This window comes from Otolemur garnettii, unplaced genomic scaffold (genome assembly GCF_000181295.1).
Source record: "Otolemur garnettii isolate 467f Iridium unplaced genomic scaffold, OtoGar3 scaffold00026, whole genome shotgun sequence".
NCBI lineage: Eukaryota > Metazoa > Chordata > Mammalia > Primates > Galagidae > Otolemur > Otolemur garnettii.
In genome coordinates this window covers 7,170,166-7,198,018 of record NW_003852421.1, presented here as the reverse complement: position 1 = coordinate 7,198,018, position 27,853 = coordinate 7,170,166, and the positions used below count along the sequence as shown (strand labels likewise).

The following is a 27,853-nucleotide window of genomic DNA, read 5'->3' as shown; positions in this document are numbered from 1 at the left end:
TCTGTTCCACTTCCAACTCACCTTGTCCTCTCTGGGTGCCCAGGCTTGGCTTTGCACTTAACTGCACTCTTAGCTTTGCTTCACGCGCCCTCCCACCCAAAGTACTGAGGGTAGATAGAGCTCCTTGTGCCTCAACCCGTCCCTGAAACACCTAGTCTGCCCTTTCTAGGCTTACCTTGGCCCACCCAGGGGGCCCGAGGTAGCCTCGGACAAGGGTTTCACTTTCACAAGGGAGAGGTGGGTCTGTCCAGACCTGAAACCACTGCTCATTCTGAGATCATAGCGCCCCCCGCCGGCATCTCGGAGAGCTGCAGGAGCTCCCTTTGCGTGTATCTTGGACTCTTGTAAAATTAGGTTTTCACCATTCATATGGACAGTCCGGACAAGACCAGGTCTGGTGTAGATGCTTATGAGTTTTAAACGCCATTTATTTAAATTCTCACCTAAACAAAGCAAACAACCCCCCCCACACAATCCCCACCCCCAAACATTTTGTTTAGCAAAGTTCTAGGCAGGTCCAAGAAAGTTTCAAACCAACTAAAGAATTGATTATGGGGGCAGCAGTCCTGAAGCCCAGGGACAATTAAAATGCTGAAGGGTTTGGGAACTTCACCAAGAGTCATCACTGCACCATCCCTGAGAGTGCCTGGAGGGTGCAAAGTTGCTTGGGCAGAACCCCAGGATTAGAAGCAGGTAGGTTTTGGTCTCAGGGACATGTCTCCTCTACTCCACAGCCTGGCGGTGACCTTTTACACACATTTCCCTGACATGTCAGAGAAGATGATTTGAAACTGGCGCTTTGTTCGTCTTGAAGTTCCCAGGATGTCGCCCTGGGAGGGTAACTAGGCCTATTCCAAGCCCAAGCCCAAGACAATCCGATCTCGTGGCCTGCAAAAGGGGGCTGGCACGGTCTCAGGATGAGTTTGGCCCGAGGAAAATCTTACCCTGGCCTCCTTCTCGGCCAGGTGTGGCTCCTGGCAGAGGTGAGCTCAGGAGCCCCAAATCCTGTGGCTCCTTTTAAAAGCTCCCCTTTAATTAAGAGCAGCGGTGAAATCACTTGAGTGATTGTATCAGTCATGGGAAAGCAAACCCTAGCCCAAACCTCAGTTGCCCATACCAGAGCCACCAATAACTCCATTCTCGCTTTAAAAAGTTTTTAATGGAAAAGGAAGCTAGGAAGCCACACAGGAATGGGGGAAGGGCAGAGAATTGTGAAAGTAGGAAGAAAGGGTAGACTTTTATACAGAAGTGTTAAGAGAGAGAGAGAGAGGAAGTTTAGGTGTGGGTTATTTGGTTATTTTGCTCTCTATGGTGGGAGGAGACTAAACCTGAAAACCAGAGATGACACAGGATCATGAACGTCGCCAATATTGAGCAATACTTTCATCTGCAATCCATCGCCAAAACGGCCCCGGGGGTAGCAGGATCCGCTAAGGCTGGCAGGTCCCTAAACCTCGTGGGCGGGTGGAAGGTGGGGACGGCAACCTGGCCCTTCTGCGTGCGTCCAGGTGCGTGGGAACGCTCAGGTCTGCCCCTTCCTTGGGTCTTGCTGTTCCCCAACCTCCGACCCTCACCCTTCAGTGGAGACTCCCCCAACCCCAAAGTTCCGAGGGGAGGAGAGCCGTGGAATAAGCGCGTAGATGCCCCATCCCTACAGTGCGAAACCACACTCGCAGGGCACCCCGGACACTCCGCAGCCAGTCCGCTTCGATTTCCCGTACAGGGACTGACCGGGAAAGCGGGTTGGAGCTGTTGGGAAAAACTGGAGCTGATGGCAAGATTGCCGCGGCTATAAATCCATCACTTCCCAGGTCAGCTCCGCGAGGTGCTGGGACTGCAGCTGGCGGAGTGAATTCCTGGGCCAGCGCGCATGCGTCGGCAGGTAGCAACCCAGCTCTTTATGACCAGGTGAGATGTTGGTGAGCAGGTAAAAAAGGAGAATTTGCCTAGGCGATTCCAGGGAGCGGGCCTGGCCGAGCCTTCCAGCCCATGCCCGGCGGTAACCAGTCGCCAGGAGCGCCGAACTGCGATGTCCATACTTGCCAAAATGGGGGACTGGCAGGTACGGGGGTTTGCCTTGCCTGGGGTTGAGGTGGGCGGGGGTGGAGTGGGGGAGGGGGGCGGGAGAGCGGGTGGAGGAGAGGAAGCGCGGTGGCCCAGGGCAGGGGAGTAGTAGGTGAGGCGCATCTGGCAGCGCCCAGAAGAGCTCCCGGGAGAGAGCGAAGACAGACAGTGGCCGCAACACTGGGGGCAAAGCGCGGCGCCCGCGGGGCCCCAAGCCGGGGAAAGTCCCGCGCACGCTCCACAGGTGGCCCGGGGGTCACTTGTGGTTTGTGCTCCAGCCGTTACCCCACCCCCACCCCTTTTCACCTCAAGTAGAAACTTGGGTGGATGACTAATTCAAGAGAGGGGAGGGCGAAGGGCTGGAGCTGTGTGTGAGATGTGGGAAGTTCCTGCTAACTGCGCCTTCGGCCTCGCCCTAGACCCCTGGATTGCGCGTTGGGGTGCGGTTCTGGTGCACCTGTCTCTTTTGGTGTCTGCAGATTTGGGGGACAAGAGTATGTGGAGAATGGAAGGGGGTACGGTCCGGATGGCCGGGTCGCGGCGGTGAGCATGTTCCTTTGGGAGATACTTAAGAGAGTTTGCTCTAAGTTTAGCTACCAACTTAGTCTGCTTCCTGACGTGCATTTTCCGCGCTTGGGCTAAGAATGGGTATAGGTGTGAATGATGGGGATTGAGCCGTCCCGAATTTGCCAGAATCGCTGCCTGTCAAATTTGGCCCTGCTAGGCCGCAGGCTCTCTAGGCTTGGATCCTCTTCTTACTGAGCACTGGACCCGACCCCAGCCACAGAAGCATTTGTCCCGCGCTCTCCTTTCAACTTCCACACATTTTTGCTACCAGAAAGAGGGCAGTTCTCGCTAAGTTGATGAGGGTAGCAGCCTCCCTCCTGTTGCCAATTTCAAAATGGGAATGGCTGGGCCCTGTTTTGCCCCAGCCAAGGGAGACGGGGTTAGGGTGAGATTCTGTGTCCCTTCAAAGGCTGTGGAACAGTTTGAACCAAATGCCCTGAACTTTCCAAAGAAAGACCAAGGCCCTGCTCCTTCTAAGAGAGTTCTTTCTCTTGTTTCAGATTTAGGGCATTAAAAGTAAAGTTCAGAAGTCCCATCTTCACTAGGCTTCCTGGAGTAGAAGAAAGGAAAGAATTTTGCGTTTGGGGCTTCTTTTCTCTTGTACTTATTATTTGTAAAAGTGAACTTTTTATATTCCCCTCCTTCCAGATAAGCCTCTGTAAATGCAATTTCATCCCCAAGATTAGGTTAATTTTGTGGTTTAAGGATGCAAATTCCACACAAACATAAATCCTGGGAACCCAAATCTTTTCCTCTCTGTCCCTTCAGGCTCAGACCTCTCTTAAATCTCTTCCGTGGTGGCTGAAAGTTCTCCAGGTCCTTTGGTAGCAGCCTTTGGGATTTGCTCCTCAAATCTCTACGAATTTCACGAAAAAATTTCCAAGTGGTGAATTCGGTCTGCTACTGGGCCTGCAGTGGGTCCAACTAAGACTTTATAGCTGGGAGATTGCGGCAGGAAGGGAGAAGGAGAGAGACTCGGGCCTGCCTCCTGCGGGCTCACAGTTGAGCAAGTGGCGTGAGGCCTGGATCTCGGGTGGGGCCCGCGGATTGGGGGCCCGGAGGGGCTGGATCTGCTGTGCTGGTCTTCTCAGACTCCCGGCTCCCGCTGGGCAGTGACAATCAGGGAAAATAACGTCCTTTTGGCCCCTCGCTGTCCCTTTCTCTAAGTGTACACCTCTCTCACACAAAATACTCTTCCCCGGACGCCCTTTCTGTGCCCTTAAGTCAGGCTCGTATCCCAGACCCCTAGCCCCAGGCCTGGTGCTGCCATCCCGGGGTTCTGGCTGGACCAGAGCATTGACATGCAATGAAGCGACTTATCCTGGTAATGACGCTCACACAAACTCAGCACGTCTGGCTCCAGGGGCGACTCAAGAGCTGGCCCAGGTCTTTCATCAGCGCCCACACCGCAGGCGGCGGCACAGAGCCCGCAGGTCTCAATCTGCACCTCAATGGCGCCCTCGGCGGGAATACAACAACAGTTTAGCCTCGGTGGCTATAGTGGAGCCAACGTTCTTTGGGTCCTGGGGCTGTCAAAACTGGTTAAGGAACGTTGAGATGGGGTTGGAGAGGATGAAGGGACTTCAACACCTGCCCACAAACATAAGGAAAGAAAGTGAAACTTTGCTCACTGTGGCGAAGTCGGCAGTGTATTAAAACTCATGCTCTCAGGCCTTGTTTGGCCTACAGGACACACTCAGGTTGTAGCTGCTGCTGGAAAGGTGTTCATCCTTTGGGCCCAGTTTCTGTCTTCAAGTCAATGAGCTGTCCACAATGGGGCAGCCCCAAAGGGTTCTACCCTTGGAAATTGATCATTTTCTGGGCGGAGCTTTCTTTGAGCCTGAGTTCGGCCTAGGAATTGTGGTCACCTATGGGTTAGGGAAAGGAAGTGCCCAGTATGTAGGGAGGGTTTCCCTCCAGGTCTGAAGCCCCTTGACTCCTCTAGCTTTTCCCTAGCTTTTTGAGGATCTTTGTTCTATTATTCTTAGCTTGGAGAATTGGCAGAGGTCTTCTAAAGGGATGTTTGCCTTCCTGCAGCTTTGCGTGTGGGGAGGTCCTCCGTCCTCCTACCTACTTTCCACCTGTTAGTGAACACCGGAATTTGCAACATATTTTATCTCTTTGTGGGAATGAGTTTCTCTTTGGAAACCTGTGAGGCCTGGGGAAACAGGCCTAGATGAATCAGAGGTCCTTCCTAGAGCAAATTTGAGGCAAGATCTAGTGTTTCAGGGAGTTTGCAGCATTTAACAGGGAGAAAAAGAGGATAGAAACTTTTTTGGAGAACAAACGAGGAAGCTTGGCTAGAGAAATTAATTACTTTGTATTTTAAAATAGCACATTAGGTCTTCTTTTATCTTTCTTTTAAAAAATCGCGCAAACATTAGGGAAAGAACCTGGGCAGAACGAACAGGCCCCTGTATGGAGCCGGAGAGCCTGCACAGGCCAACCTGGACGAGGGGGTGGCTCCGGGGCCTCCCGGTTCCGCGTTAGCCGGGCTCTGAGCCGCGAGTGCGCCCGCGTTGGTAACATCTCCAAATCATGAAGGAACTCTTCCTGCTTTAATTAAAAAGGGGAATCTTGGGAAAACTGGAGCAGATTAACACAGCTAAGATTTGGTTCCCAGTGATTTATTTTGATGCATGTATGAGACGGTATCTAGGCTTGCAAACACACACATGTGCCTATTGCAACTCAACTCCAAAAGAGGTTGTGCGTCTCCACGGGAGTTCTGTATTCCTATCCACCCAGAAAACCTTAGCCCGAAAACCAAGTTGAATTGTCAGTTGGCCTAGCTTCATACAAATGGTAGGAAAATCACTTAACCCCTGGAACTGTCATAGTAACCTCGTCAGGATACAACTTTTATTTTACACGCCGCAATTAAGGGATCGCAAACCTCAGCCGAGCCACCGAAGCCGTTTGGCAGAATCTCCAACCTGGGGGAAAGCGCAAAGCCAATAAAACTCCCAAGGCACTGGGGCCCGAGGGGGTGGCTGCTGTAAGCGGAGGCGATTTCTTGTTGGGCAAAAATCCTGGAGTGACTTCGCCGGTCTTGGTTTGGCGGTTATGTTTAATTGCGAAAGGGATAATGATTTCTAATAAAATTGCACGGGGCCAAAAGGGCAGCTCGGATAGTGGCAGCAGGGGTAGGGAAGAAATGCTAGAAGCCAGGCCCCAGGCGTGGCCGCTCGGACCTTGCGCAGTGCTTGGCTTAAGCAGAGGGCTTTTCTGGCAAAAAGGCAGCGGAGAGAGAGAGGGGGGAAGGGAGTGGCGTGGAATTGGGTTGGGGGACGCTGGGGGCAGGGGCGCGCAGCGGAGCTCCGGGAAGGTCTAGTTAGCTAGCAAGCAAGCGTGCGCTCTCGGAGTAAGTTCCCGGCTTGGAGAGGCCTTTATACCTGGATCAGACCGGCCAGCGGCAGATTGTAGTACTGGCGAGCAATTGGACTATTGTTGATATGCTAATGAGGCGATTAGGCTGTTGGTAAAGAGCTGGAAAAGGGAAAAGTTTCTACCATTAGAGGGAGATCTCCGAGCGCACACGGGAGCTCTTTCCCTTCTCTCCTCCTCCTCACCCTTCTCTTCGCCCTCCTCTTCCTCCTCCTCTTCCTCGCCCTCCTCCTCCTTCTCCTCCTCCTCGTCCTTCTCCTCCTCCTCCTCTTCTTCGCCCTTCCCCTCCTCCTCCTCCTGCGCTCACCGCCTGCAGCCGGCACTTTGCGCTCACCCAGAGAGTAGCTCCACTTGGGTGCGAGGCGGAGAGGGACATATTGGTTCACCGCGATCCATGAAAATGCTTTGGAAACTGACGGATAATATCAAGTACGAGGACTGCGAGGTAAGCCCTGCGCCGGCTCAGTCATCCTTGCGGCCACAGCCTCCGAGCTCGACCCTCCCTCTCCTCCTCCTCTCCCCGTAGCCGGCTGCGAAAGGCGGGTGGCACAAACTTTCCCCAGCGCAGCGCCCGCCCCTCCGATTCGCCCGAAAAACGCGGGGGAGAAACGTTGGAGAGGGAGAATGTTGACGCTCCCTTCTTTCGTTTCCCTCCTTCGAAGCCCGTGTCCTACTTTACCCCCCTTTTCTGATCAATTTTGGCTGTGCCTGACAGTGGAGCAAAGAGACAAGCAAGGGGTTTTGAAGCAATTGCTGGCAATTTGGCGCGCGCCTGTGCACTCCGCGTGTCTCTTCAGCGAGATTGTGAGGGCCCAAGTCACCAAAAGGAGAAAGGAAAGAGAAAAACCCTTTTCCTCTTTAACTTCCTTTCTCATCTTTAATGTTCCCTCTTCTATTCATTCATTCTTTCTTTCTAAGGGAGGTTCTTTTCCCGGATTTGGAGAAGGGACCAAACACTTTGCTCTGAGCTGGGTTGTAGTTCCCTATAAGCGTTCAACTTCGGGATACCGATTTCGGTTGTGGGGCTTGCTCCAGATCCTCTGTGCTTCAAGAAGTTCTAGGCAGCTTCGCCCTCGGAGGTACAGGGTCAAGTAGCCCAAGCGGTGTATATACGTGTGCGGGGGAGTGTGTGCTGCGCAGAGCCTGCTGGTGGCGGAGTGCGGGAGATCAGCCCTTGCACCCGCACAGAGCGACCGTGGGAATACTGGCGCTGCTGCGGACCACCTTTGGTGCCGCGAGCGGGACCCGCACAGAGTGCGCCTCTTTGGAACCCATTTTAAAATCCTAGGTCTCCAAAGCGCGGCTTCTTAGGGCAGCCGCGGAGGCCCTTGCGCGACCAGTCCGCCCACAGGAGGCGCTGGGAACGGTTACAACTCGCACTGAAATGAGCCCGGAGTCTGAAGCAGGGGGTGTGGGAAGGCAGATTATCTAAATGAATAGATGATAGTTTCGGCTTTTGGAATTTTTTTCTCCTTTAGCATTTGGGGCCGGGAATGTTAGGGAGAGAGGTCTGTGCACTGGCGCAGCGGTGGGGGTCTCGACTTCTCTTGAAATCAGAAACTGGGTTTATGTGAACGATGTGTCACCCGTTCCCTCCTCCCTTTTCTTTCTTTAGACTATTTTAAATCTTTCTCCTTTTAGGCCCCTTTTCGACTCCACCCCCCAATACTGTAGATGAGGCTCGGGGTGACATCCCACGGGTACTGGTGCTTCGCTAGGGGCTCCTGTCGCACGTGGGGAGGGGCTGAAAGACCCCACGTCAGACCGGTCGCTTTGTTTTTGAAGCTGGGAAGTGGGGGCCGGGCAAGTCGGAATGAAACCGAGTCTCTTCACAGTGTGCCGGTTTGAGCTTTGGTCCAAGGCTCTGGCATTTCGGCAGAGGCCGAAATCCAACTCCAGGTGCTGGCGCCTTGGGCAGGCGGGGTCCGGACCTCCACCGGTCTCTAAGCACCTACAGGACGCGGGAGGGGTCGTGGGAGATGAAGTTGCTTCCCCGGAGGGACCCTGTGAGGGCTTGTGTGTACGTGTGTGTGAGGCCAAAAAGATAAGAGAAGAGAGGAAGAGGCGAATAAAGTCAAGGCTATTCTAACAACTTTGGCAGCGGCCAGCCTGCGCCAGAGCTGGGATTTCGGGTTTCCGAGCTGGCTTGGGGCAGTCTGATTGTGCCGGGCTCTGCAGCGACACGCCGGAGGCGAGGAGCCGCTTGTTCCGACAACCCAGCGGGCAGACTGGCAGCGGCGGCGCGCCGGGAGAGCTAGCCGTGTCATCTGGGGGGGCGTCGGGCGGGAGTGGTTCAGCCAGTCCGACGGGTTTGTGCCGGGTGCCCGAGCCTGTGCCGGCGGCGCCCGGGTTGGGCCGCCTCCCGTCTGTGCGCGCCCGGGGCCGCATCCCGGCTCCCCTCTCCCCGATTCCCGGCTCAGGAGAGCCGAGGGCAGAGCAGCAGCGGCCACGGAGGGCACTGCCCTAGTGTCCGAAGGAAGCTCAAGAGGAGGCCGAGGACAGGGCCAGCGGAGCGGGCGGGCCGCTCCTGGGAGGGGTGCCGGGTCATGGAGGAGCCGCGTTGCAGCGGGCAGCCGAGTCCGGAGTCCGAGTCCAGGCTGCGGAGCCGAGGAGCCCCGGGCCGGAGAGGGCCGGGAAGCGCCTCCCGCGCGGAGAGCCCTGTGAATGTCCAGACGCGGTCCCCAGCAGCTCCTGCCCGCTATGCACGACCCCCGCCGCATCCCGAGGTCTGCCTCAGCCTTTTAGGTCTGATTGTCCGCGCTCGCTTCCTCTCCCCTTCCTCCTCCCCCGCGGCCTCCCCCTCCGTGAGCTCCGGCTCGGCCCCCTCCCCTCCCCCCTCCCTTCCTCCCCTCCCTCTTTCCCTCCCTTCCTCCTCTCGGGCTCTCCCTCCTTCCTCCCTCCTCTCTCCCTACTCCCGGCTCCTCTCCCTCGCCCACACTTTCTTTCTCACACACTCACGCAGACACATTCTCCCTCTCGGCGCTCTCTCCCTTGGTCTCCCTCTCTCCCTCTTTCTCTTTCACTTTTGCATGCCCTGCAACCTTTTAAAATGTAGCCCCTTCCCTGTGATTCGCCAGACGCCGCGCCGCGGCCCCCCGCGCGCTCGCCCGCTCCCTCTCTCGCCCGCTTTTTGTCTCTCGCGCTCCCTCTCCCCACCTCCGATTTGCTACACTGAGACTCCCGTCAATGGACTGCATTGAGAGCCGGCTCCGGCGCGAGTTGCCTCTCCGCTTCACGCTCGATTTCCAGGCATTCTTCCCTTATTAAGTATTCGTGTAATATTAATAGTCATGAATATCTGCTATTAGGAGGCTCCAGGAACGCTGCCCAGCGCGGTTATTAGAAGCTCAAGCGAAGCCGCCGCTAAGAAAAGAGGGGGAGACACGGATTAAGGAACACGCACGCACACACACACTCAGACCACTTTTTCCTTTTTGGGGGTTTTTCATTTTTTAAAGAACTTTGAATCATAACCAGTCACGGCAGGATAGAGACCGTGGGTTCGACCAGCTGAAGGCGCCGCGCGAATCGGTGGTTCAAGTTCGGATGGATCCGAGCCGGGCTCCCGCGCTCGGGGGAGCATCGGCGCCGTGACCAGAGTCCTGGGTGGCGCGGGGCTTTCGGCGCCTTTTGTGTGGGGCACGCTCGGGCGGCGGGGCAGCCGGGCGCTCCAGGCTTGCTTGTTTTTTTCCACCCTGACTCGTTACCCCAGACTCTTCGCAGATGTTAGTTCACAGTTTTTCAGCTATGGTGAGTCCCACCCCACCCCCATCCCTGTTTCCTTAGGAATTCTATTTTGGAAACCTGGTGCTGCGGAGCTGCCCGAGACTTCGGGTTTCTTGCCTCGGTTTCCTTCAGGACACCACCTCCATTTGCATTTCCCCTCTTTCCTCCTTTCTCTCGTTCCTTTCCATACCTAAATCCAATGCATTGCCATCCCCTAGTCCCCGCTCTACCTCTCCGCGCACGCAGACCTACCTCGCCGCTGCTTCCCAAGGCGTGTTTCTCGCTACGTCGGTCTTTATTTCCTCGAGTCTTCACTTGCTCCCGAGATGTTCTCAACATTTGATACTTAGTCTGTCTGCAGGAAAATTGTAGCCCGGTGTGCCCCCTACCCTCGGGGCCTGTGGCTGAACCTCCGAGGGTTCGAATTCCCTGGAAGCAACACAGTTCGCTTGTTTTGCAAGCGAATTGCAATAGAGGAACACAAAGTCAGGCGTTTCTTCTGCCCTTTGGGGCTGGGGTGGAAGGGGCGGGGGCCTCAGCCTAGGGGTGCACCTTTCTCTTTTGAACCCACTAAGGCTGAATCTTTCTATTTTAAACCTTGACTTGACGTCCCTCTCTCCTCGTCCGTATCATAAATCGACTCTGTCGAGAAACAGCCTCCTAACTGAGGAAGCGGAAAAGACAGACCCCCATCCTGCAGTTAAAACCTTCTTTAAGCTGGTAATTTAAATGTGTTTTCATTACAGCCTGCAAAATATGTTTTTATTTAAATAATCATGAAAGGGTAATAATCTTTGAAGAATGTTTATGATTTTTTTTCTCCAAATAAATGAAACAAAGTAAACAATAACGCAGTGGCAGACAGGTTCAAATCCAGGGGAAAGGGAAAGGCCTCTTCTGCAGTTTAAAATTTAGTAGGAACTTTAATGTGGCTTAAAAGAGGTTTTACGCTGCAGTTCAACCGGCTGTATTCCAGAAGACCTTTTTCTATCTTTTCCCCCCTTTGAAAGAAACGCCTAAAGAAAATCTCTTATGCCTCTACATTTACACAGTCTAATTTCTCTGTGTTTTTTGGAAGGGCCTATTTCATTTCTGGGGTATTTTCTGAAATGAACAACTTGGAGCTGATTTTAATTTTCCTGCGGCCTGATGACGGGAGCGGGCAATTTCCCACGCAGCCTTGCCGAGTGATTTTGTGGGGACAGCTGTAGCTCTCCGCCTGATACCGTCTTTCCCTTTCCTCTTGCTCTCTTCCAGGACCGTCACGACGGCACCAGCAACGGGACGGCACGGTTGCCCCAGCTGGGCACTGTAGGTCAATCTCCCTACACGAGCGCCCCGCCGCTGTCCCACACCCCCAATGCCGACTTCCAGCCCCCCTACTTTCCCCCGCCCTACCAGCCTATCTACCCTCAGTCGCAAGATCCTTACTCCCACGTCAACGACCCCTACAGCCTGAACCCCCTGCATGCCCAGCCGCAGCCGCAGCACCCAGGCTGGCCCGGCCAGAGGCAGAGCCAGGAATCTGGGCTCCTGCACACGCACCGGGGGCTGCCCCACCAGCTGTCAGGCCTGGATCCTCGCAGGGACTACCGGCGGCACGAGGACCTCTTGCACGGCCCACACGGGCTTGGCTCAGGACTCGGAGACCTACCGATCCACTCCTTACCTCACGCCATTGAGGATGTCCCGGTAAGAGGCCGTGCGGGCCGCGCGAGAGGGGATGCAGCCCCCACTTACCTACCCCTAGAGAAGAGGTGGGGAACTTAACGGGGGGGGGGCTAGAGGGCCGGGGGTTTTCCTCAATGATGTCTCCTTTTAAAACCATTTTATTTTATTGGGGAAGAGGACGTTAAGAGCCACATAGACAACCAAATTAAGAAATTAAAAAAGTAGTTTGGAGTTCTGCCTCCAGAACAATGGTTCCTGGAGCTCCCTCAAACAATGCCTGCTGAATTGTTTCTGAACCATTTCCACCAGCACAAATAAATCAGGCAAATGTCACAATATCTTCCCCTCTCAACGACAGTAAAATGTTTCAATTGCCGAGTGTATCTAATTCCACCTCTGAGTCTGGTGTGGGGATCTCTCCTTCTGAGAAAGATGTTAAATTAACCAAAAGAACTTATTAAATGCTCTCGAAATGTAAGAGAAAGTGTAAAAGACATACTAAGATCATTTTAAACAGATTTTTATAAGCACTAGTGAAATCTAGAAGTTATGCCTACACCCTATTCTGATTAAAGAAAAGTAAGTAGCAAATCCAAGCAGGGGGACATTAAAATGCAGCCTTCTTCTCTTCCTAGGGGTGCTAAGTGTGACCTCATAAATCATTAGCTCAGTTCCCAACGCCTCTCAGAACCTGCTACACCCCATATTAAATTAAATGTTTTGAGACTATTGGGTAATATGTTGAGTTCTAATTCAGTTATCAATAAGCACTGTTTAAAATGATTTCTAAATAAGCATGGCATTAGCACATTTACTATTTACAATGCAAACCATGCTACTGATAATATGAAAACACTTTTTGAAATCAAACTTAAAACAGCATCTCTGCTTTAATTCTATATTTATGGTTTCCTCACAACCTTCCTGAAATGGAATTAGAGCAAGCCAATAATTTTATGAAAGCTGTAAAGGCTTCTGTTAAAGCTGCTTTTCTTTAGAGAGGAAATGTATCTGGATGTGATTTTTGTTAAAATGCTATTTCAAATTACTGCATCAAATATTACAGCGGTATGTCCGTTGACAGTTTAATGATTACTACATTAGATTGTAAGGAAAATGGTCAAATGAACTTACCTGCTTGCTTGGTGAATTTAAAACATTATTTAAGTTCCATAGGAAAATAGGAAATTTATTACATCTTTCATTTAGCCCAGTTAATCGCTGAAATTTGTTGCTTGTGTTTAGCAGCCCTTGCATGGGAAGTAGGAAAGTGGGCACTTGATCCAGTGTGAGGTTTTGTAAGCAATAAGGTTTAGTACGCAGTGTGTGTGTGAGGTCACACTCACAGGCCTTTATAGCTTAGTGCATTTTTAGAAATAAAAATGAGGGGATCTATATTTTATAACAGCAATTTAAAAATGAACTGGAAGTTAGAATCACTTTAGTTCCCTTTCCTAGAGTCTCTGAATCCTTTTCCTTGCCTGCTCTTTGGAAATAATTGAATTGCAAAATAATGTTGCAAGCTTTTCGAACTACTATGAATTAGAATTGCTCTACTTTGCAAAAATTCCAGGGTGGCTGATGTGAATTCTTAATACTTGTATAACCACTCTTCTTGGTGATATTGCTCAGTAGGAAAAGTCAACCGGAATATTAAATAAAAACAAGAAAACTCAGTTGCTACTCCTCCTTCTCCCTCCCCCACCTTTCAAGATAAAAATCTTTCAAAGGAATTTGGGTCAAGAAAAAGGTTGTTTTCAATTTTTTCTATTGCTGCAACAATTAACCTTTAATAAGAATGACTGCTAAATATTTAAGAAATTCAAATGAATAGTGAAAATTATTTAATCATTAATATCTCAGTGGGGTTTTAAAGTTAACAGTCTTCCCTATATGGACAAGGTCTAGAAATAACACAAATAAAAGTATTATGCCACACTACATTTACTTTATGGGTTTAGGGTGCATGCATAAAGGGATCATATTTCCCCATATAGTTAAAACACAAGAACTGCAGCAGTAGTCATTTCTGAACATTTCTCAATTTAATTATACTTAAATCCAGAAGCACTTTAGGCAAGTTACAAATGAGAGCATGGAGTATAATAAAACCTGTAATAAAGCAACTTAGTACCATCCACCCGGAATCATTGCGATCAGGCACAATTAACAGGAGCATAAATCCAAGACAGAATGGAAAATGTTCGAATCAGTATTATTGTTGGACAAAGACTAGAGAAGGAAGTAATAGTTTTTTAAATGGTAATGCCCGTGTTTGGTAAGGATTGCAAAATCTTCTATCTCAGCAGCCCTGGTGCTAATTTGTAAACACAGCCAGACATTATATTGCCTGTCAGTTTCTGCATTAGAAAACATGATTTCATTTTACTTTCTAATCACGTTTTGACTGTAGCACTCACACGTATACCCATCCATCTGTAAAAAAAAAAAAAAGAGAGAGAAAGAGAAAAAAAAAAACAAACCCATACCTACAAACCTGCTGCTGGACAACAGGAAAGCAATCTCAAAGGTTTTTTGTTTTTAATCATTTTCATATTTCTGCTGTATCTGGCTTAGGCAGTCGTCTTTTTAAAAAAAATTGGAAATTTCCATAAGTAAAGGTGTGTAGGTGTGTGTATATGCCTTTGCTCTTTATTACATCACCTAAACGTTTTCCTAACACCCTCCCGTTAATCCCACCTCCATCATTTCTATTGTTTTTTTCCTCTGGCTTTTGTTGCCTGAACATCAAAAGTGTTGAAGTCCAAAGCTGCTGGGGCACCAAAGTAAAGCTAGGTGCATTTCCAAATGTTGGCCTGACTGTGAGAAAGATTAGGTGCTCCAAAACTTGATTTCCAAATAAAGTTTTATTCCCTACACCAACCCCCTTCAAACGTGGATTATTTGCTGGGGGTGGGGAGGAGAAATTGGCCATGGATGTTCAGTGAAACCTCTTGAGTTGCAAAGCCCCAAATTCCAATAAGCCAAGAAGAGATGTTTATATATAAATGTCATTGTACAGGAGGGGGAATTTCAATTCTACACCTTTTCCTCCCTCTATCTTGCAGGGAATATTCATTTCCTTTTGTTTTGATTATACACTTACATCCATGTGTATCCTTTTGTTGCAGCACGTAGAAGACCCAGGTATTAACATCCCAGATCAAACTGTAATTAAGAAAGGTAAGCCATTTCCTTCTGCATTCCAAGCATGTCCTTACAGGCAGAGTGCTATTTAAAAGAACTTGCAGAGCTGTTTTTATTTTTTTTCAAATAGGATTTCCTAAAGGCTCGAATTAGCACATAGATAGGCATAGAAGAGGGATGCTTAAATAATCAGCTTTCAGTATGCTGGTAATGGCAACAGGCTAGCTTTGTTCTGATTCATGATTTGATCATTTAATTTAGTTTAATGATATTTGGACAAACATGAAATGTTTAATAGTTGAAGTGATTTGCAAACATTTCAATTCTGAAACATTAAGTTTAGTTAATTCATTGTGTGAACTGCAGTTAAGGCCATACGGGTTAAGAAATGTATAATGCTAAAATAGTACAAATAATTTAATATTAATATAAGGACACTTGACAAAAAGCACTCTTTAACAGAGAAAAAACCCCTTTCATGTTCTTAAAATTAGTTTCTTGTTAGCTGTTTCAGTTTAAGGGTTTTAAAACTTCGTGAATTAGGTTAACAAAAATTTAGCTTTGGTTAAAATTAGCATCTTGAAGATGTCAGGATTATTAGCATACTTGGTTAAGAGCAGAAATTGTTAGAAAAGTGTCAAGTGATTTGGATGAATTTGTAATTTGTATTCTGTTTAGTGAGTAGAAATAAAGTTTACAATAATTGCTATTCACTCTGGTAGCAGCTTTTTTTTTTTTTTTTTATTATGGTGGCAATGTTACATTTCAGGATTCTAGGCACCACAAGAGGATGATGCTATATAAAACTGTTCTCATTTCTAACCCCAATCAGTATATTGTTAGCTAGTTTAACGTTTCATTTTTGCATCTGTGAAGACTTTGTCACGTCAAATTAGATGTGCAAGGGATAAATCTTAAGAGATGCTCTTTCCAAGTCGACATGATAATTGGCTCTTTTATTAGTAATCTCTCAAGAGTTCGTTTAACTCCTATTGTCTCTATTAGCCTCCCCAGAGCTATTAATGTCACAAGTGATCTATCCAAAACCTAGGGCCCTCACCTCCCCGTATGTCTAGAATATCCCCATTAAAGAACGCATGAGGAGCCCCGTGATGAGAATATGTATATTATTATATGTCTCTCCAAGTGGAATTTTAAAATACGAATGCAGACTGTACTTAAATAAGTTGTGAATGTATCTGTACTACATTGGTGTTGAGAAATATAACACATTAGTATACTTTCTGCTGGTCTTGAATTTTTTTTCTAACATTGGTGGGTCCAACAATAACGAGTGTATGATTTTAACTGGTAAGAATATATCCACTCGCCCTTCCCAAAGAAGGCCCCTAAACCGACTATTAAGTATTTGCTCAACAAAAGGGCACCTTGCTGGTATTCTACTGTAGGCCTGTTCCTCATCTCCTCATCCCCAGTTCAAAACTGAGCTTGTAGTATATCTCCAAAACTGAGTCTTTTTCAAAGAACATAAGGGCGGGCCTATTTATCAGATATTCGAGATGTGTGTGGTGTGAACCCACCACAACAGAATCCACCACATCCCGGATGGGTGCCTCAACTGAAAGGCTCATTAATAAGCTGCTTCAGCCGTCTAAACTGTTGGCTGATTTTAATAGTAGGTCTTTGGAGCAATTTTTCCCCATTACTAAATCTCTCACTCGGCAACCCCCCCCCCCGAAGTACACATAACTTGCTCTCGGTTTGCAAATGTCACCTCCTCCCCTGCTCCTGCACCACGTTTGGGGCCCACTTCGGATGCTCAGAGCCGAAGGGGTCACAATTCCACTACCCATGTCTAGACAGCACCCTTTGCGAATAAGCAGAAACTCAGGTCGCCTGCTGGCCGCTGGGTGAGGCAGAGGCTTGATTTCGAGGGAGGGAAGAGAGCGCGAACTAGGAAGGGGAATGAGAAAATGGGTAAAAAAGCTACAGAATCCCAGAGCTGGATAGGAAGGAAAGTGGAGGCTACCGCCCAAGCTTCGAAGCCGGCCCTGGGGTGAGAGCAGAAGTCGGGCAGGATTTGGGGGGATTCTCGACGCCCACATACAGCCTCCCCGTCTGTCTCCGCAGGCCCCGTGTCCCTGTCCAAGTCCAACAGTAATGCCGTTTCCGCCATCCCTATTAACAAGGACAACCTCTTCGGCGGCGTGGTGAACCCCAACGAAGTCTTCTGTTCAGTTCCGGGTCGCCTCTCGCTCCTCAGCTCCACCTCGAAGTACAAGGTCACGGTGGCGGAAGTGCAGCGGCGCCTCTCACCACCCGAGTGTCTCAACGCGTCGCTGCTGGGCGGAGTGCTCCGAAGGTGAGGCCCGGCTCGGCACGGCCCTACCCGCCCCGCCCCGCGGCCGCGGGAGACACTGCGCCTGCGCTGGGGTGGCGGCGGCCACGCAAAGAAGCCTTGCGCTGCGGCCCTCCCTTCTCCAGATAAGAAAGAGGCGGGGAGAAGCGCGTAGAGCTGAGTGGGTGGAATCTGGGGGCGGGGAGGGGCGGGGCGCTCCTGCGCGCTCCAGGTCTCTGGTGCGCGCCCTGTCCTCCGCGCACGCCCCTTCCGCGCGCACGCGCACGCGCACCTCGCTCCTCCGCTGGCTCAGTCCCGGCGGTCGCAGCCGTGGGGCGCAGTGCAGCCGCCTTTTCTCTGTTCACGCTCACTTTGCCAGCCCGGGAAAAGTTCTTCTCAGGTTCCTCGCTTTGCCTTACCTGTGTTAGCTCTCCAACGGTCCCTGGCTGTTCCTTGTGTGGGGTCTTAGGAAAATGGTTTTTAACCAAAAGAACAGAATAGTTTCTGCTCGAGTTCGTTCGCTCGCACGCCGTTGCTCCCTGGTCACCGTCACAGCCCTACCCACTCCCGCAGCCCCCTCCTCCCCACCTCCAGTGCTGAAGGCTCTCGCATTTGATGGTTCCAGGTTACCATTTGATGGGTCCCTTATGTGTGCCAGGCCAGGTGCAAGGCACGTTTACGTGCGTTATGTAGTTGCTACCAATGAATGGTGCCTGTTACATACATAAGCAAGTATCTTTCCCTTACCCCTACAAGGTCTAAATGATTGATAGAGTAGGTAAGATTTTGTAAGGGCCAGCAAAGTAAAGCACCTTCCCTCAGGGCAGGTTTTTCCCGGCTTCTAGGATTCCGCCCATTGTGAATTGTGGGGCTTGTGTTGAACTTAGCACCATAATGTTTATTCTTTTTTTCTTCTTTTTCCTTAAATAGTACCAAGAATGACATTGTTTTCACTTTTATTTATTTACCTATTGATTTATACACCCACAGGGGAACTCTGGTGGGTATATCCCATACAAAGCCTAGAAGGGTCATTTTTGGGAAGGTTTTCATGTCAACCATTTGAATCTTCCTCCTTCACATTTTTGCTCTCTTTTATAATCTTTCACTGATTGACACAGATCTTTTCTCTGCCCTCTGCTTTTTCCTCCCCTTCCCCCATCCCCAATATTGAAGACTGTTTACCTAGGGGAGTATAATCTAATCCACACAATTAAAGAGCACTTGAGTAGGGAATAAAATCTGAAATTAATTAATTTGCTGTTTTATTTAAACAATTTATCTTAACCACTTTCTGATTATTGGAGTCTATTTAGACATCTGTTTAGAACTGCCTCCATTGTCTTTGAAATCAGTGAAATTTTTAGAGGCTGATATCAGCCTCTGACATTTCCAGTTAGGCTGGTGACATGGCATGTAAACAGTTGGTGAAATGAATTTCCCATTGGAACTAAATCGAGAGCAAGAAACATGAGAGTGATGATAACTTTGGTTACTCTGAACAACCTAACAGCAGATCTTGCAAAGACAATTTAAAGACCCCATTGGGATTTGTGTGATTGTAACAGCAGGGAAAATATACAGTAATCAGTTGAACTCAAGAATACCTCAAACCCTAGAGATCAGAGCTGTGTTTGTTTGTTTGTGGTTCTTTTTTAGAGAGTTGGGAAATCAAAACCTTTCAACCTGCCAGAAAAGTTGCAATAATAGCTGAAGGGAGGAGTGCTTTACAGTTTAACAGGCATTTATCTCCTATGATCTTTCTGTACCATTTCTTCCTAGGCTTCCTTTCTTTAAATGTCTTGGGGGCCATACTTCTTAATTTTTTAAAGCACATTTTAGGAAGCTTCCACAATGATTTTTTTTTTAATGTGATGCAGAACAACCTAGTGTTTTCTAACTCCGTTTCTTGCATATATTTGTGAAACAGGGCGAAGTCTAAAAATGGAGGAAGATCTTTAAGAGAAAAACTGGACAAAATAGGATTAAATCTGCCAGCAGGGAGACGTAAAGCTGCCAATGTTACACTGCTCACATCACTAGTGGAGGGTAAGCAGATCTGATTGCTAACTAGAAGGGAACTGCCTTCTTGGGAAAATGGGTAATATTTAGTGGCCAGATGTTTGGTTGTATTTCGTATCAATTGGGCAGTTTTCATCTTTCCAGAGAATATAGCTGGAAGTGAAGGCAGTTCTTGCATGGCCAAAAAACTATTTGCGTATACTCCTATTCTCCTCCCTTCTTCCCCTCTGCCACAAAATTACACCTCCCCAGTCCAGGTCTGACCTAAACAATGCACAAATTTAAGAACTGCACATTCTCTGAGTTCCTGTCTCCTTTAAAGAGCTCAGCAGTAAATCACTTAAGTTATTCTGACATCTGCGTTTGAGAAATGCGTGACCATTACTTCCTGAATTAATTTGGGAATCTTTGACCTGCATCCTGATTTAAGACCATCCTGAAAGCTCAGGGTTATATTCCCTTTTTGGTTTTTATTTTCCCAAACATGTGCTTCCTTATCTCAAAAACTGCTTCTCTCCTGGAGGGGAAGAAAGTGAGCAATTTTTACTTTGGATTGTTTGGATATGAAAAGTAAAAAGAAATATAAACGTCGCAAAGTTTCTCACAGCAGTTTTTAGCACACATACACTCTTCCAAGCCCCTCAAAGCAAAAAGCCAAACCTTGTCCTCCTCACTCCTTGCTCTAGATAAACTGTCACCAGAATCCACTCAATATTCCTTCTTCCTCTAGATTCCTAAGTTTTTCTGTACAAAATGGGCTTAAGTTTGGGTGAATTGGAATAAATGTATCTCTACTGTGGTTTTTGTGTGTGTGTGTGTGTCCCGTTGTAAATGTCTCATGCTGATAGAAAAAAAGCCACTGAAAAGTATAGAGGCAGATTTAAAAATTAGCATTTATATTTAACGAAGGCATTTTATCTTATTTATCGCTTGTATTTGAGGAAGTATGTTATACTTTAATTTAAGTTCTAACTTTGTAAAATACTTTAAAGAAAAAAAGGTTTACAGCCCTGTATTTGAGGAGGAATAAATTCCATTTGTTAAGGGCATCAAAGATGATCATATAATTATTGAAAAAATTGGCAATTGTTCAGTCTTAGAAACTCATCAACAGGAGCATTATAGTAAAAATAATAACAGTACAGAGGGAACCCACTGTACATACCCCAAAAGAATTATATGCCAAGGACATGGTGGTAGTGGCTTACAGTGTAGCATGAGAGTTAGTCTGGGTTTGGGGGTTGAGTGCTGTAGCAGGAGGCAGTTTCTGGAGAACTGTTATTGTTTGTGATCCGCTCCATTTTATGGAAACAAGCTCTGCGGAGAGGGCTTTGATGCTCTAATTGGCGCATGCGTTCTTCCGGAGCTGGAGCTAATGGCAGGAAGCCCTGCAGTAAAAACCAACTGGTTCAGGAAATTAAAACCAAAGATTCGAAAATCAACAACACAGACAGACTCAGTGGAGTGACCCTCAAATCCTCTTGGTTAATCGGTTTGGATGAACAGATAATTATATGTGATCAAGTTAAAACGTAAACCCTCAGTTATTCCCTTGCAGAAAAGCTCAAGGAGTAATTATGAATATCATTTATGAATGTGTTGATAGGTGTGAAGTTAGAATACAAGAAACATTTTAAAAGAAAATTTGGGGAAATGTCATTGGGGTAGAAGATGAGACAGGATGTTAGTGGATGGGATTTACCTTTTCAAGTCATCTTGGCCTTCTAGGACAAGTGATTGGTTTTTTTTCCTGATACATGCATCCACCAGATCCTACTGAGAAGGAAATAAAATGCATGAAATGAGAAAACAAGTAGTTTGTGTTGCCTTTGACATCTGGATTAGGGAAATGAGGGGGTTGAGAGTGGGGAGGAGGTTTGGATCCCCACTCTTTTTTCTCTTGCACTGGCTCCCTATTCTCACCTCTTGCCAGGAGAAGCTGTCCACCTAGCCAGGGACTTTGGGTACGTGTGTGAAACCGAATTTCCTGCCAAAGCAGTAGCTGAATTTCTCAACCGACAACATTCCGATCCCAATGAGCAAGTGACAAGAAAAAACATGCTTCTGGCTACAAAGTAAGGCATTTACCTCTGCGGGGTCTCTGGTATCTCATTGTCAAGAGAAACAAAAATTGTTTTTGCTCTTCCTTTTTTTTCTCTTTTCCCTTTGTGTTAATCAGCTTTGTTGCTGCAGATATTGAAGTTACAACACAATCTTATAAACTGTAATCCATGCTGGGTGAGGTGGAGCATGGCTGTAGTACCAGCTACTCTGGAGGCTGAGGCTGGAGGATTGCTTGAGCCCAGGAGTTTGAGACCAGACTGGGCAACATAGCAAAACCCTTAAAAAACATAATAAAGTAAATCATAATCTATGTTAAAAGGGAGATACAGGTGGGACTGTTAGTGTGCTCCCATCTTTACCCTCTCATCTATTCTTCTTTCTCTCTCTTATATTTTATTAATGTGTTTGGGGATAGAGTGTAGGGAGTGTTAGTTGAAGCTGAGAGTAGATTCGTGTCTGTGTTTCAGAAAGACAAGAATCAAATCCTCTAGAGGTAGCAGTCTTGCTTGCATTTACCAGTTTTTGTCTCATATCAATATGTTCTCCAAGGGCAAAGATTAAGCAGTGGCCTGAAAAATGTGCAAGTCAGAAGCTGTCCTAGTTTTAACCCTAATCCCTTATTCTATTTCTCCCTCCTCAAAAGTCACACACACATACGCACACACCACACACAGGCACCACACCTCACATAAGTTTTTAGCCTACAGGCAAGATGTCAAATAGGTTTCAAAATGGCCCAAGTTATATTCCCATCGGTGTCTGGGCTGAATAGGCTTCTCCAGGTGGTGTGTGAAAAGAAAATGACTGTTTTGATATGTTTTCTGGAAATTAAAAGCCTTGTTTAGAAGCCCTTAATTATCAAAGTTGATGTCAGAGGAGGGCATGGAACCAGAGGGCAAAAGCTGAGGCCTTGGGTGGGACCCTGTCTCTGGCCTGGGGACATCAGCTGGCCTTGGAGTGGGGAGCCAGCCAGTGGTCCTCATTCTTCCTCCCCCCTCCACTGCCCCATGAAGGGCCCCAGCTAGTTCTTCCTTTCACATTCAAGGGCAGAACTTCCTGTGAATAGGCCTCATCTGCCTGCATTTCTGACTTTTCAAGACCTTTTCTGAAATTTCAACTTTTCCATTGGCTTCCTAAGCACACTCATATTCACAATTTCCCTAAAGGATCTTATTTTGAGGTATGTGAGAAAAGAGGAGTAATAGGAAATTGAAATGTCTATTTCTTCTTCCCAAACACCATCATGAATTATCTTCAACTAACATATTTGTTGTGCCTTTTTTCCCCCATCAAGGGAAGAAGAGAATGCCTTTTCTTAAAGGCAGAATAATCCCAAGCAAAGTTTTCCTTTCTGTCCAAATTCAGCCTAATTTGATTTGAAGGCGAATGAATGGAAACTCCGTTCCACAAAGTGGTGGAGAGGTCTCTTAGAAGAGGAGCAGGGAAGAAGGTTGCTGTAACATTTTAAATAGGAAAGCTAATGGCTGCATGGCAGTGGCCAGATGCTTGTGTTTCTCCCTTCTGGTCTATTTAACCTTCTCTTTCGTTCTCTTCCAACCTGTGAAATATTTTCCTGTGTCTAGGATTGTTGGTGTAAGGGAGAAAGGTGGATAGAAGTTTGGCATGGTTGGGGTGTGAGAGAGTGTGTCATTTGTGATGGTTTGAAGGCCATGCATTTAAAGGAGAAAAGATCTGTGGACACTGAGAGGTGCCTGGTTCTCCCAGTGTGTGGCCACACACTTTGTCTCTGTGGCCTTGGGTCATGTCAGGTGCCCGCGGGATCCAAGCAGAGGTAACTTTAGGGAGAGAGGTTTTCTCTTTGCTTCTGGTGCTGCGCAGAAGGGACCTCATGCCTCGTCTTTTCTCTGCTCCACTTGTGCTGCAGACAGATCTGCAAAGAGTTCACCGACCTGCTGGCTCAGGACCGATCTCCCCTGGGGAACTCACGGCCCAACCCCATCCTGGAGCCCGGCATCCAGAGCTGCTTGACCCACTTCAACCTCATCTCCCACGGCTTCGGCAGCCCCGCCGTGTGCGCCGCGGTCACAGCCCTGCAGAACTATCTCACTGAGGCCCTCAAGGCCATGGACAAAATGTACCTCAGCAGCAACCCCAACAGCCACACGGACAACAGCGCCAAAAGCAGTGACAAAGAGGAGAAGCACAGAAAGTGAGGCTCTCCTCCCGCCCCGTCCCCTCCTGCGCCCACCCACCGGCCAACCGGTAGACCCCCACCCACCGCCACCCGGCGGCTGACAGCTCGGGGATCAGCAACCCTTTCTGCTGCTGCTACTGCTGCTGCTGCTGCCGCCGCCGCCGCCGCCGCCGCCGCCGCTGCCCTCTGGTCCTGCTGAGTCTGGGGACTGCTCTCTCGACTGTCAGTGGGGCAGCCGCTGCCGACTCAGCCTCAACTTCCCGGTCAGCACCGACCCCCCTTTGCCCTCAAGTGGAGCCTAAGAGAACAGAACAGGCCGTGAAGCCAGCAAATAAAAGTTCTGTCGAGTTTGTGAACCTTTTTTTAAGAAAAAAACAAAAACAACAAATCAACAAAAAATTTAAAAACCTTTTTTTTCTAAAAAAAAGAACGTAAAAATAAAAAAAAAATTATATGAGCTTCATGGGACTGATTCACCACCTTCCCTTACATATTTCAGTTCAGATTGTAGCCATACTTTAAAAAAAAGCAAAAAGGATAATGACATTTTTATCAGTATTGTGAATACACTTGAACACAAATACACGAAGTTCCATGTCATGTCTTCAGTTGTAGAAGTTTTTCCTCTTCAAGGTAAAGCGACCAACTTGAACTTTCTCTGGCAACACGATTCAGTTCTATAAGGGAATCAGTGTTCACGTCTCTGTATATATTTATTTATGTGTAATTTAATGGGAATTGTAAATATGGTGAGTCTGTTTTAAACCTTTTTTTTTTTTATTTATCTGGTGATCTCGTTTACCTCTTGTTTAGTGGGTCTTGAATCTTCCCTATTAGTTCTTCATGTGGTTCATGGTACTTATTTAGAAATCCAAGGTTTGGGGGATTTTTTTTTTCCTCTGGGATTCATGAATTTAGCCCTGTTGTAGCATGTTAAAGGCGGCAATGAAACAGCTGGACAAATAAAAAAATAAAATTTTATATATAATTAGTATTATTACATTTAGCTTTTCATTGAACTGAAAGAAAAAAAAAAGTGATATTGGACCCTGGAAAGATTTTTAAACTCTAGTGGTTTGATAACTCTTCTATGTATTGTAGGGAGAAAAAGAAAGTTTATTTTATTCCACTGTTCTCCCTTAAAAGCATCATTTGAGCAATAATTGAATATTGTCTTTAAACCAAGGGTTAGGGAATTCTCTCTTTCTCTTTCTTCTCTTTATGTTCAAAAAACTTCAAACATTTGGGACCACCTGGTATTCTGTATTTTCACTGGCCATATTGGAAGCAGTTCTAGTTGTATTGTATTGAGTTGTGCTGGCAGTAGTTTCCATGCCTGTCAATGTATCATAGTCCTTTGTTGCCCAGATAAATAAATATTTGATACGCTTTATGTCGATTTTTTTTTTTTTTTTATTCAGTGGCTGTCTTTACCCAGGCGTATTTTTGTTCTTGGCAGTATTTTTTATTCAGTATGGTTACAGTAATTGAGTTTAACTCTCCCTTGGCAATTGCTCCTTGCAATAAGCAGCTGAACCCATTGTTTCCCTCAAGTATAATAAAAACTTACTTTCAACTTGGAGTTCAGAGCAGGGTATCATTTAGATATTCCACTGAGTCTGTATTCAGACAAATGACACAATAAAACCCAATGTATTCTTTTGGATAAAAGATTGTTTGTACTGCTAAAGGAATGACATACTGTCTTTTCCTTACTAGAAACATTAATTTTATTATTACAAATAAAGTTTTATTTTATTTATGTTGATACTTTAGGTTTTCATTTGTGTTTTGGAAACCAAAATATAAAACCTTCAGAATCAAACGTTAAGGATGACAAGGAAGATGGAGAACAGAAGAACAGAAGAGCCTTTCCCCCAAGTCCACCCCCCTTTGCATAACTACTTTGGAATTTGTCTCAGAGGATAACTGAGATTTAAATTGTTAGCTCATTAGCACAAAGGAAATACCCACTTCACCATTCACTTGCTAGCTCAGGCTACTCTGTGGCTAAGATGTAAATGAGCTAAGACTAGCTCTAGTTTTCTGGGAAGAGAAAAGGAATAGTGGCAGAAATATCTGTGGAGCAGAGAAAGAGGGCAAAGTACCCCTCTCCCCATTTATTTTAATTTTTCATTTAGAAATGAATTTACTACTATGTTATTCTTAAGTAGTTCTTGGGGTAGCAGAAGGGAGTGGAAAACTGTGCTGAGCCCTGGAATCTTTTCTGTTTGCCCCCCTAAATACCAGCCCACTCCTTCCTATTACCACAGGGCTCCTCCTAGGACCTTTTAGAAATACCAAACGTTCTCTGGGGTGGGGCAGACAGGGTGGGGGAGGTCTGTGAAGCCTGTCTCTGCAGACCTCTCCTATCTGTCTTCTGGATAGGACAATAGCAGGACTGTGTGCTGAGCTCTGAGAGAAGGAAGGACTTCCTGTACATAAAGATGGCGAATCCAGAGCTTTTGTAAACTGATTTGGAAATTCTATGCTTTGGAAGTAAAGAGGATTTTTAATAAGAAAATGGAGGTGGTTAACTATAAGGTTTAGAGGAAAGGTCACAGAAGTAGTGTCTAGGTAGACACACTAGTGGAGATTTAGCATTTGTTCATGTGGTTTGACATTCCAAAAGCTCAGGAAGCAAAGCATTAGAGAGTGTCCATTTTGCAGCCTTTTGCTTTCTAATCTCCTTATGGAAGGCAGTGTAAAATCAATCTCGACAAATGAACGAGAGTTGGTGGAGTCTAAATTCTATTTTCCAAAGCCAGAGAATTCATAACAATGGTGGGTTTAAAAGAAAATTTAAATGGAAAGTGTATTCTCAGAACGCAACACGGCAATTGTTTTTTAAAGCAGTTATTTATTATTTCCTAGAGAGACTGGTTAACTGTAACGTAGATGTAACAAAATAATGAGGCGAATGAACCCTAACTGTACATACTCTTGACAGAAATGAAATGCACACAGCATTGTAGCAGGTGAAGTGAAGCATTGTCTATCAGGGCTGTTTTTCTTGGCTGCATCTCAGATTGTGTGGGGGATCCTAACCTCAGGCACAATAGCATTCATAAACAGCCATACATTGCTGCTCTGTCTCCAACGACACATAAATACTCATTTTAAAACGAAAACAATCTTATTAAATACCATTCATTCATATCTGGATTTACAGATGCTTGTTATGTTGGAAAACCTGAACCCAATATAATCCTTGCATCCTGAGAAAGATAGAAAGGAAATAGTGGGTTAGAACATTACAAGGTCATAATAAACAATGGTTTCCAAATGCAGAGAATTAGTTATTTGTATTCAGTAGTTGGACATTTTGATGATCACGATATTGTCAATCTTCCCCTTCCTTTTAACAAATAATTTAAAAGAAGTTATATATACATATTTTTTTAAAGGATGGGAGGATTAGAGCATTATTATTAAAAATAATTTTTATTGGGCTAACCAAAGGCTGTGTGAATTCTGGCTTTCTCTTTTGTGACCAATGTATACTTTCTAAAACACATGGTGATTACTTGACTGGTTAGGTATTTGTATACTAATGATAGTGATTCCTTTCAGATCAAACTAAATTAGGATACATAGTTGAAATATCAGGATGCTTGCTAGGCTATGCTAATTACCACACCTAATTTTTATAAAAACACGATGTTCCTTCCAGTTTGGTAGTCATCATTACCCCCTCTATTTTCCAATGCCCTTTAAAAATCACAATCCGATCCATTCCTCCCCCCAATCGAATATTAATATAATTTGCGTTCTTGATGGAACTACCATCAGGACTGCAATGCCCCGCAGCTGAAATAATATTTAAAATAGAAAGGATTTGACATTTGAGAAGTCAGTGGCTTGAAATACCCAGTTGTACTTAGCTAATTCAGTCCTTAACCTCTGGTTTCAAATAAATCAATTACAGTCGATTCCACTTCAGTTCAGAAGTGCACAGGGTTTTAGTTAATTGAATACATTTTATTCACTTGCTAGGAATATTCATTTATCAAAATTCCAAATTTAATGTACATTTCTTTACAACTTAGGTTATGTTAAACTGCATAATCAGATCAAATTTGCCTTGGTTTCTCCAAATCCTGCTTAAAATCTAAATTTTACCACTCTGTGAAACAATGTTTCCCCATTCCTTTCTTGACCAAAAGTAAATTCACAGTAATTGTATTTCAGGCAGCAGAGCTGCTTTCCCCCACAAAGAAAAAAATCATATGTGGCCAACAGCCTTGTGTTAAGTTTAAATAGGTTAAGAACAAAGCTGGATTAATTAAGTTTTTAAAAAGTATAAACCTGAAATTAAAAAAAAAAAATTACGCATGGTTTCCATTAGAGCTTAACTCTGCTGCAGCTGACAGGTATGACAGCATTTTTGTGGTCTTAAAGCCACAGGCCCCTTTTCTTAAACCTCTCTTCCTCTACCTCCCTCCTCCAGCTTTTGGAGAAGTGCTTGAATAAATACCAAATTGTTAACTGAAAGCAGTACAGTTAAATGTGCCCAAATGAAGTTGTGCTTTAAACAGATATTGATGTATGCAGGGTTTTATATTTATTGTTTGTAGCATCCTGCTGGCAGCATAAACTGCTTGGAAAGGAAAGGGGTTAATTAGCGTCATTATCAATCACTAATGCTTGCCTAACGTGTCCAAAGAATAATCAAGTTAGAGGACGGCATGAAGCCAACAGCTGCTTTATCCCAGTTACAGATCTCCTAAGCCACTCAGTTATGGGGTTGG

At 46.4% G+C, this 27,853-nt stretch overlaps 1 protein-coding gene and 1 long non-coding RNA gene across 4 annotated transcripts; one reads left to right on the top strand and one right to left on the bottom strand.

The window, feature by feature from the left end:
- The first annotated feature begins 1,921 nt into the window (after window positions 1-1,921).
- On the top strand, window positions 1,922-24,864 carry TFAP2A (transcription factor AP-2 alpha). 3 transcript variants are annotated; one of them, XM_003788299.2, is made up of 7 exons: window positions 1,922-2,062; window positions 11,002-11,436; window positions 14,547-14,598; window positions 16,654-16,885; window positions 18,792-18,910; window positions 20,817-20,958; window positions 22,833-24,864. In XM_003788299.2, exons 1-7 carry the CDS (start codon window positions 2,030-2,032, stop codon window positions 23,119-23,121), a joined length of 1,302 nt encoding a protein of 433 aa, XP_003788347.1. In that variant the 5' UTR covers window positions 1,922-2,029; the 3' UTR covers window positions 23,122-24,864. The 3 variants fall into 3 exon arrangements, with proteins under 3 accessions (XP_003788347.1, XP_003788346.1, XP_003788345.1); XM_003788298.2 differs by lacking the exon at window positions 1,922-2,062 and adding an exon at window positions 6,176-6,463; XM_003788297.2 differs by lacking the exon at window positions 1,922-2,062 and adding an exon at window positions 8,970-9,768 and having other exon boundaries at window positions 22,833-23,621.
- Window positions 5,246-9,024, bottom strand: LOC105886839. Its single transcript, XR_001161220.1, has 3 exons — window positions 8,977-9,024; window positions 6,353-6,726; window positions 5,246-6,120 (listed from the first exon to the last, which is right to left on the bottom strand). It is a non-coding gene; the product is annotated as an uncharacterized LOC105886839 (long non-coding RNA).
- Window positions 24,865-27,853: the final 2,989 nt, after the last annotated feature.

What these genes read in the sequence shown, in the direction of transcription:
- TFAP2A (XM_003788298.2), top strand. Translation starts at nt 6,413, where the DNA reads ATGAAAATGCTTTGGAAACTGACGGATAATATCAAGTACGAGGACTGC. An exon ending in TCAAACTGTAATTAAGAAAG is followed by an intron (nt 14,599 to 16,653) that starts GTAAGCCATTTC and finishes CTGTCTCCGCAG; the next exon opens with GCCCCGTGTCCCTGTCCAAG. An exon ending in GCTCACATCACTAGTGGAGG is followed by an intron (nt 18,911 to 20,816) that starts GTAAGCAGATCT and finishes ACCTCTTGCCAG; the next exon opens with GAGAAGCTGTCCACCTAGCC.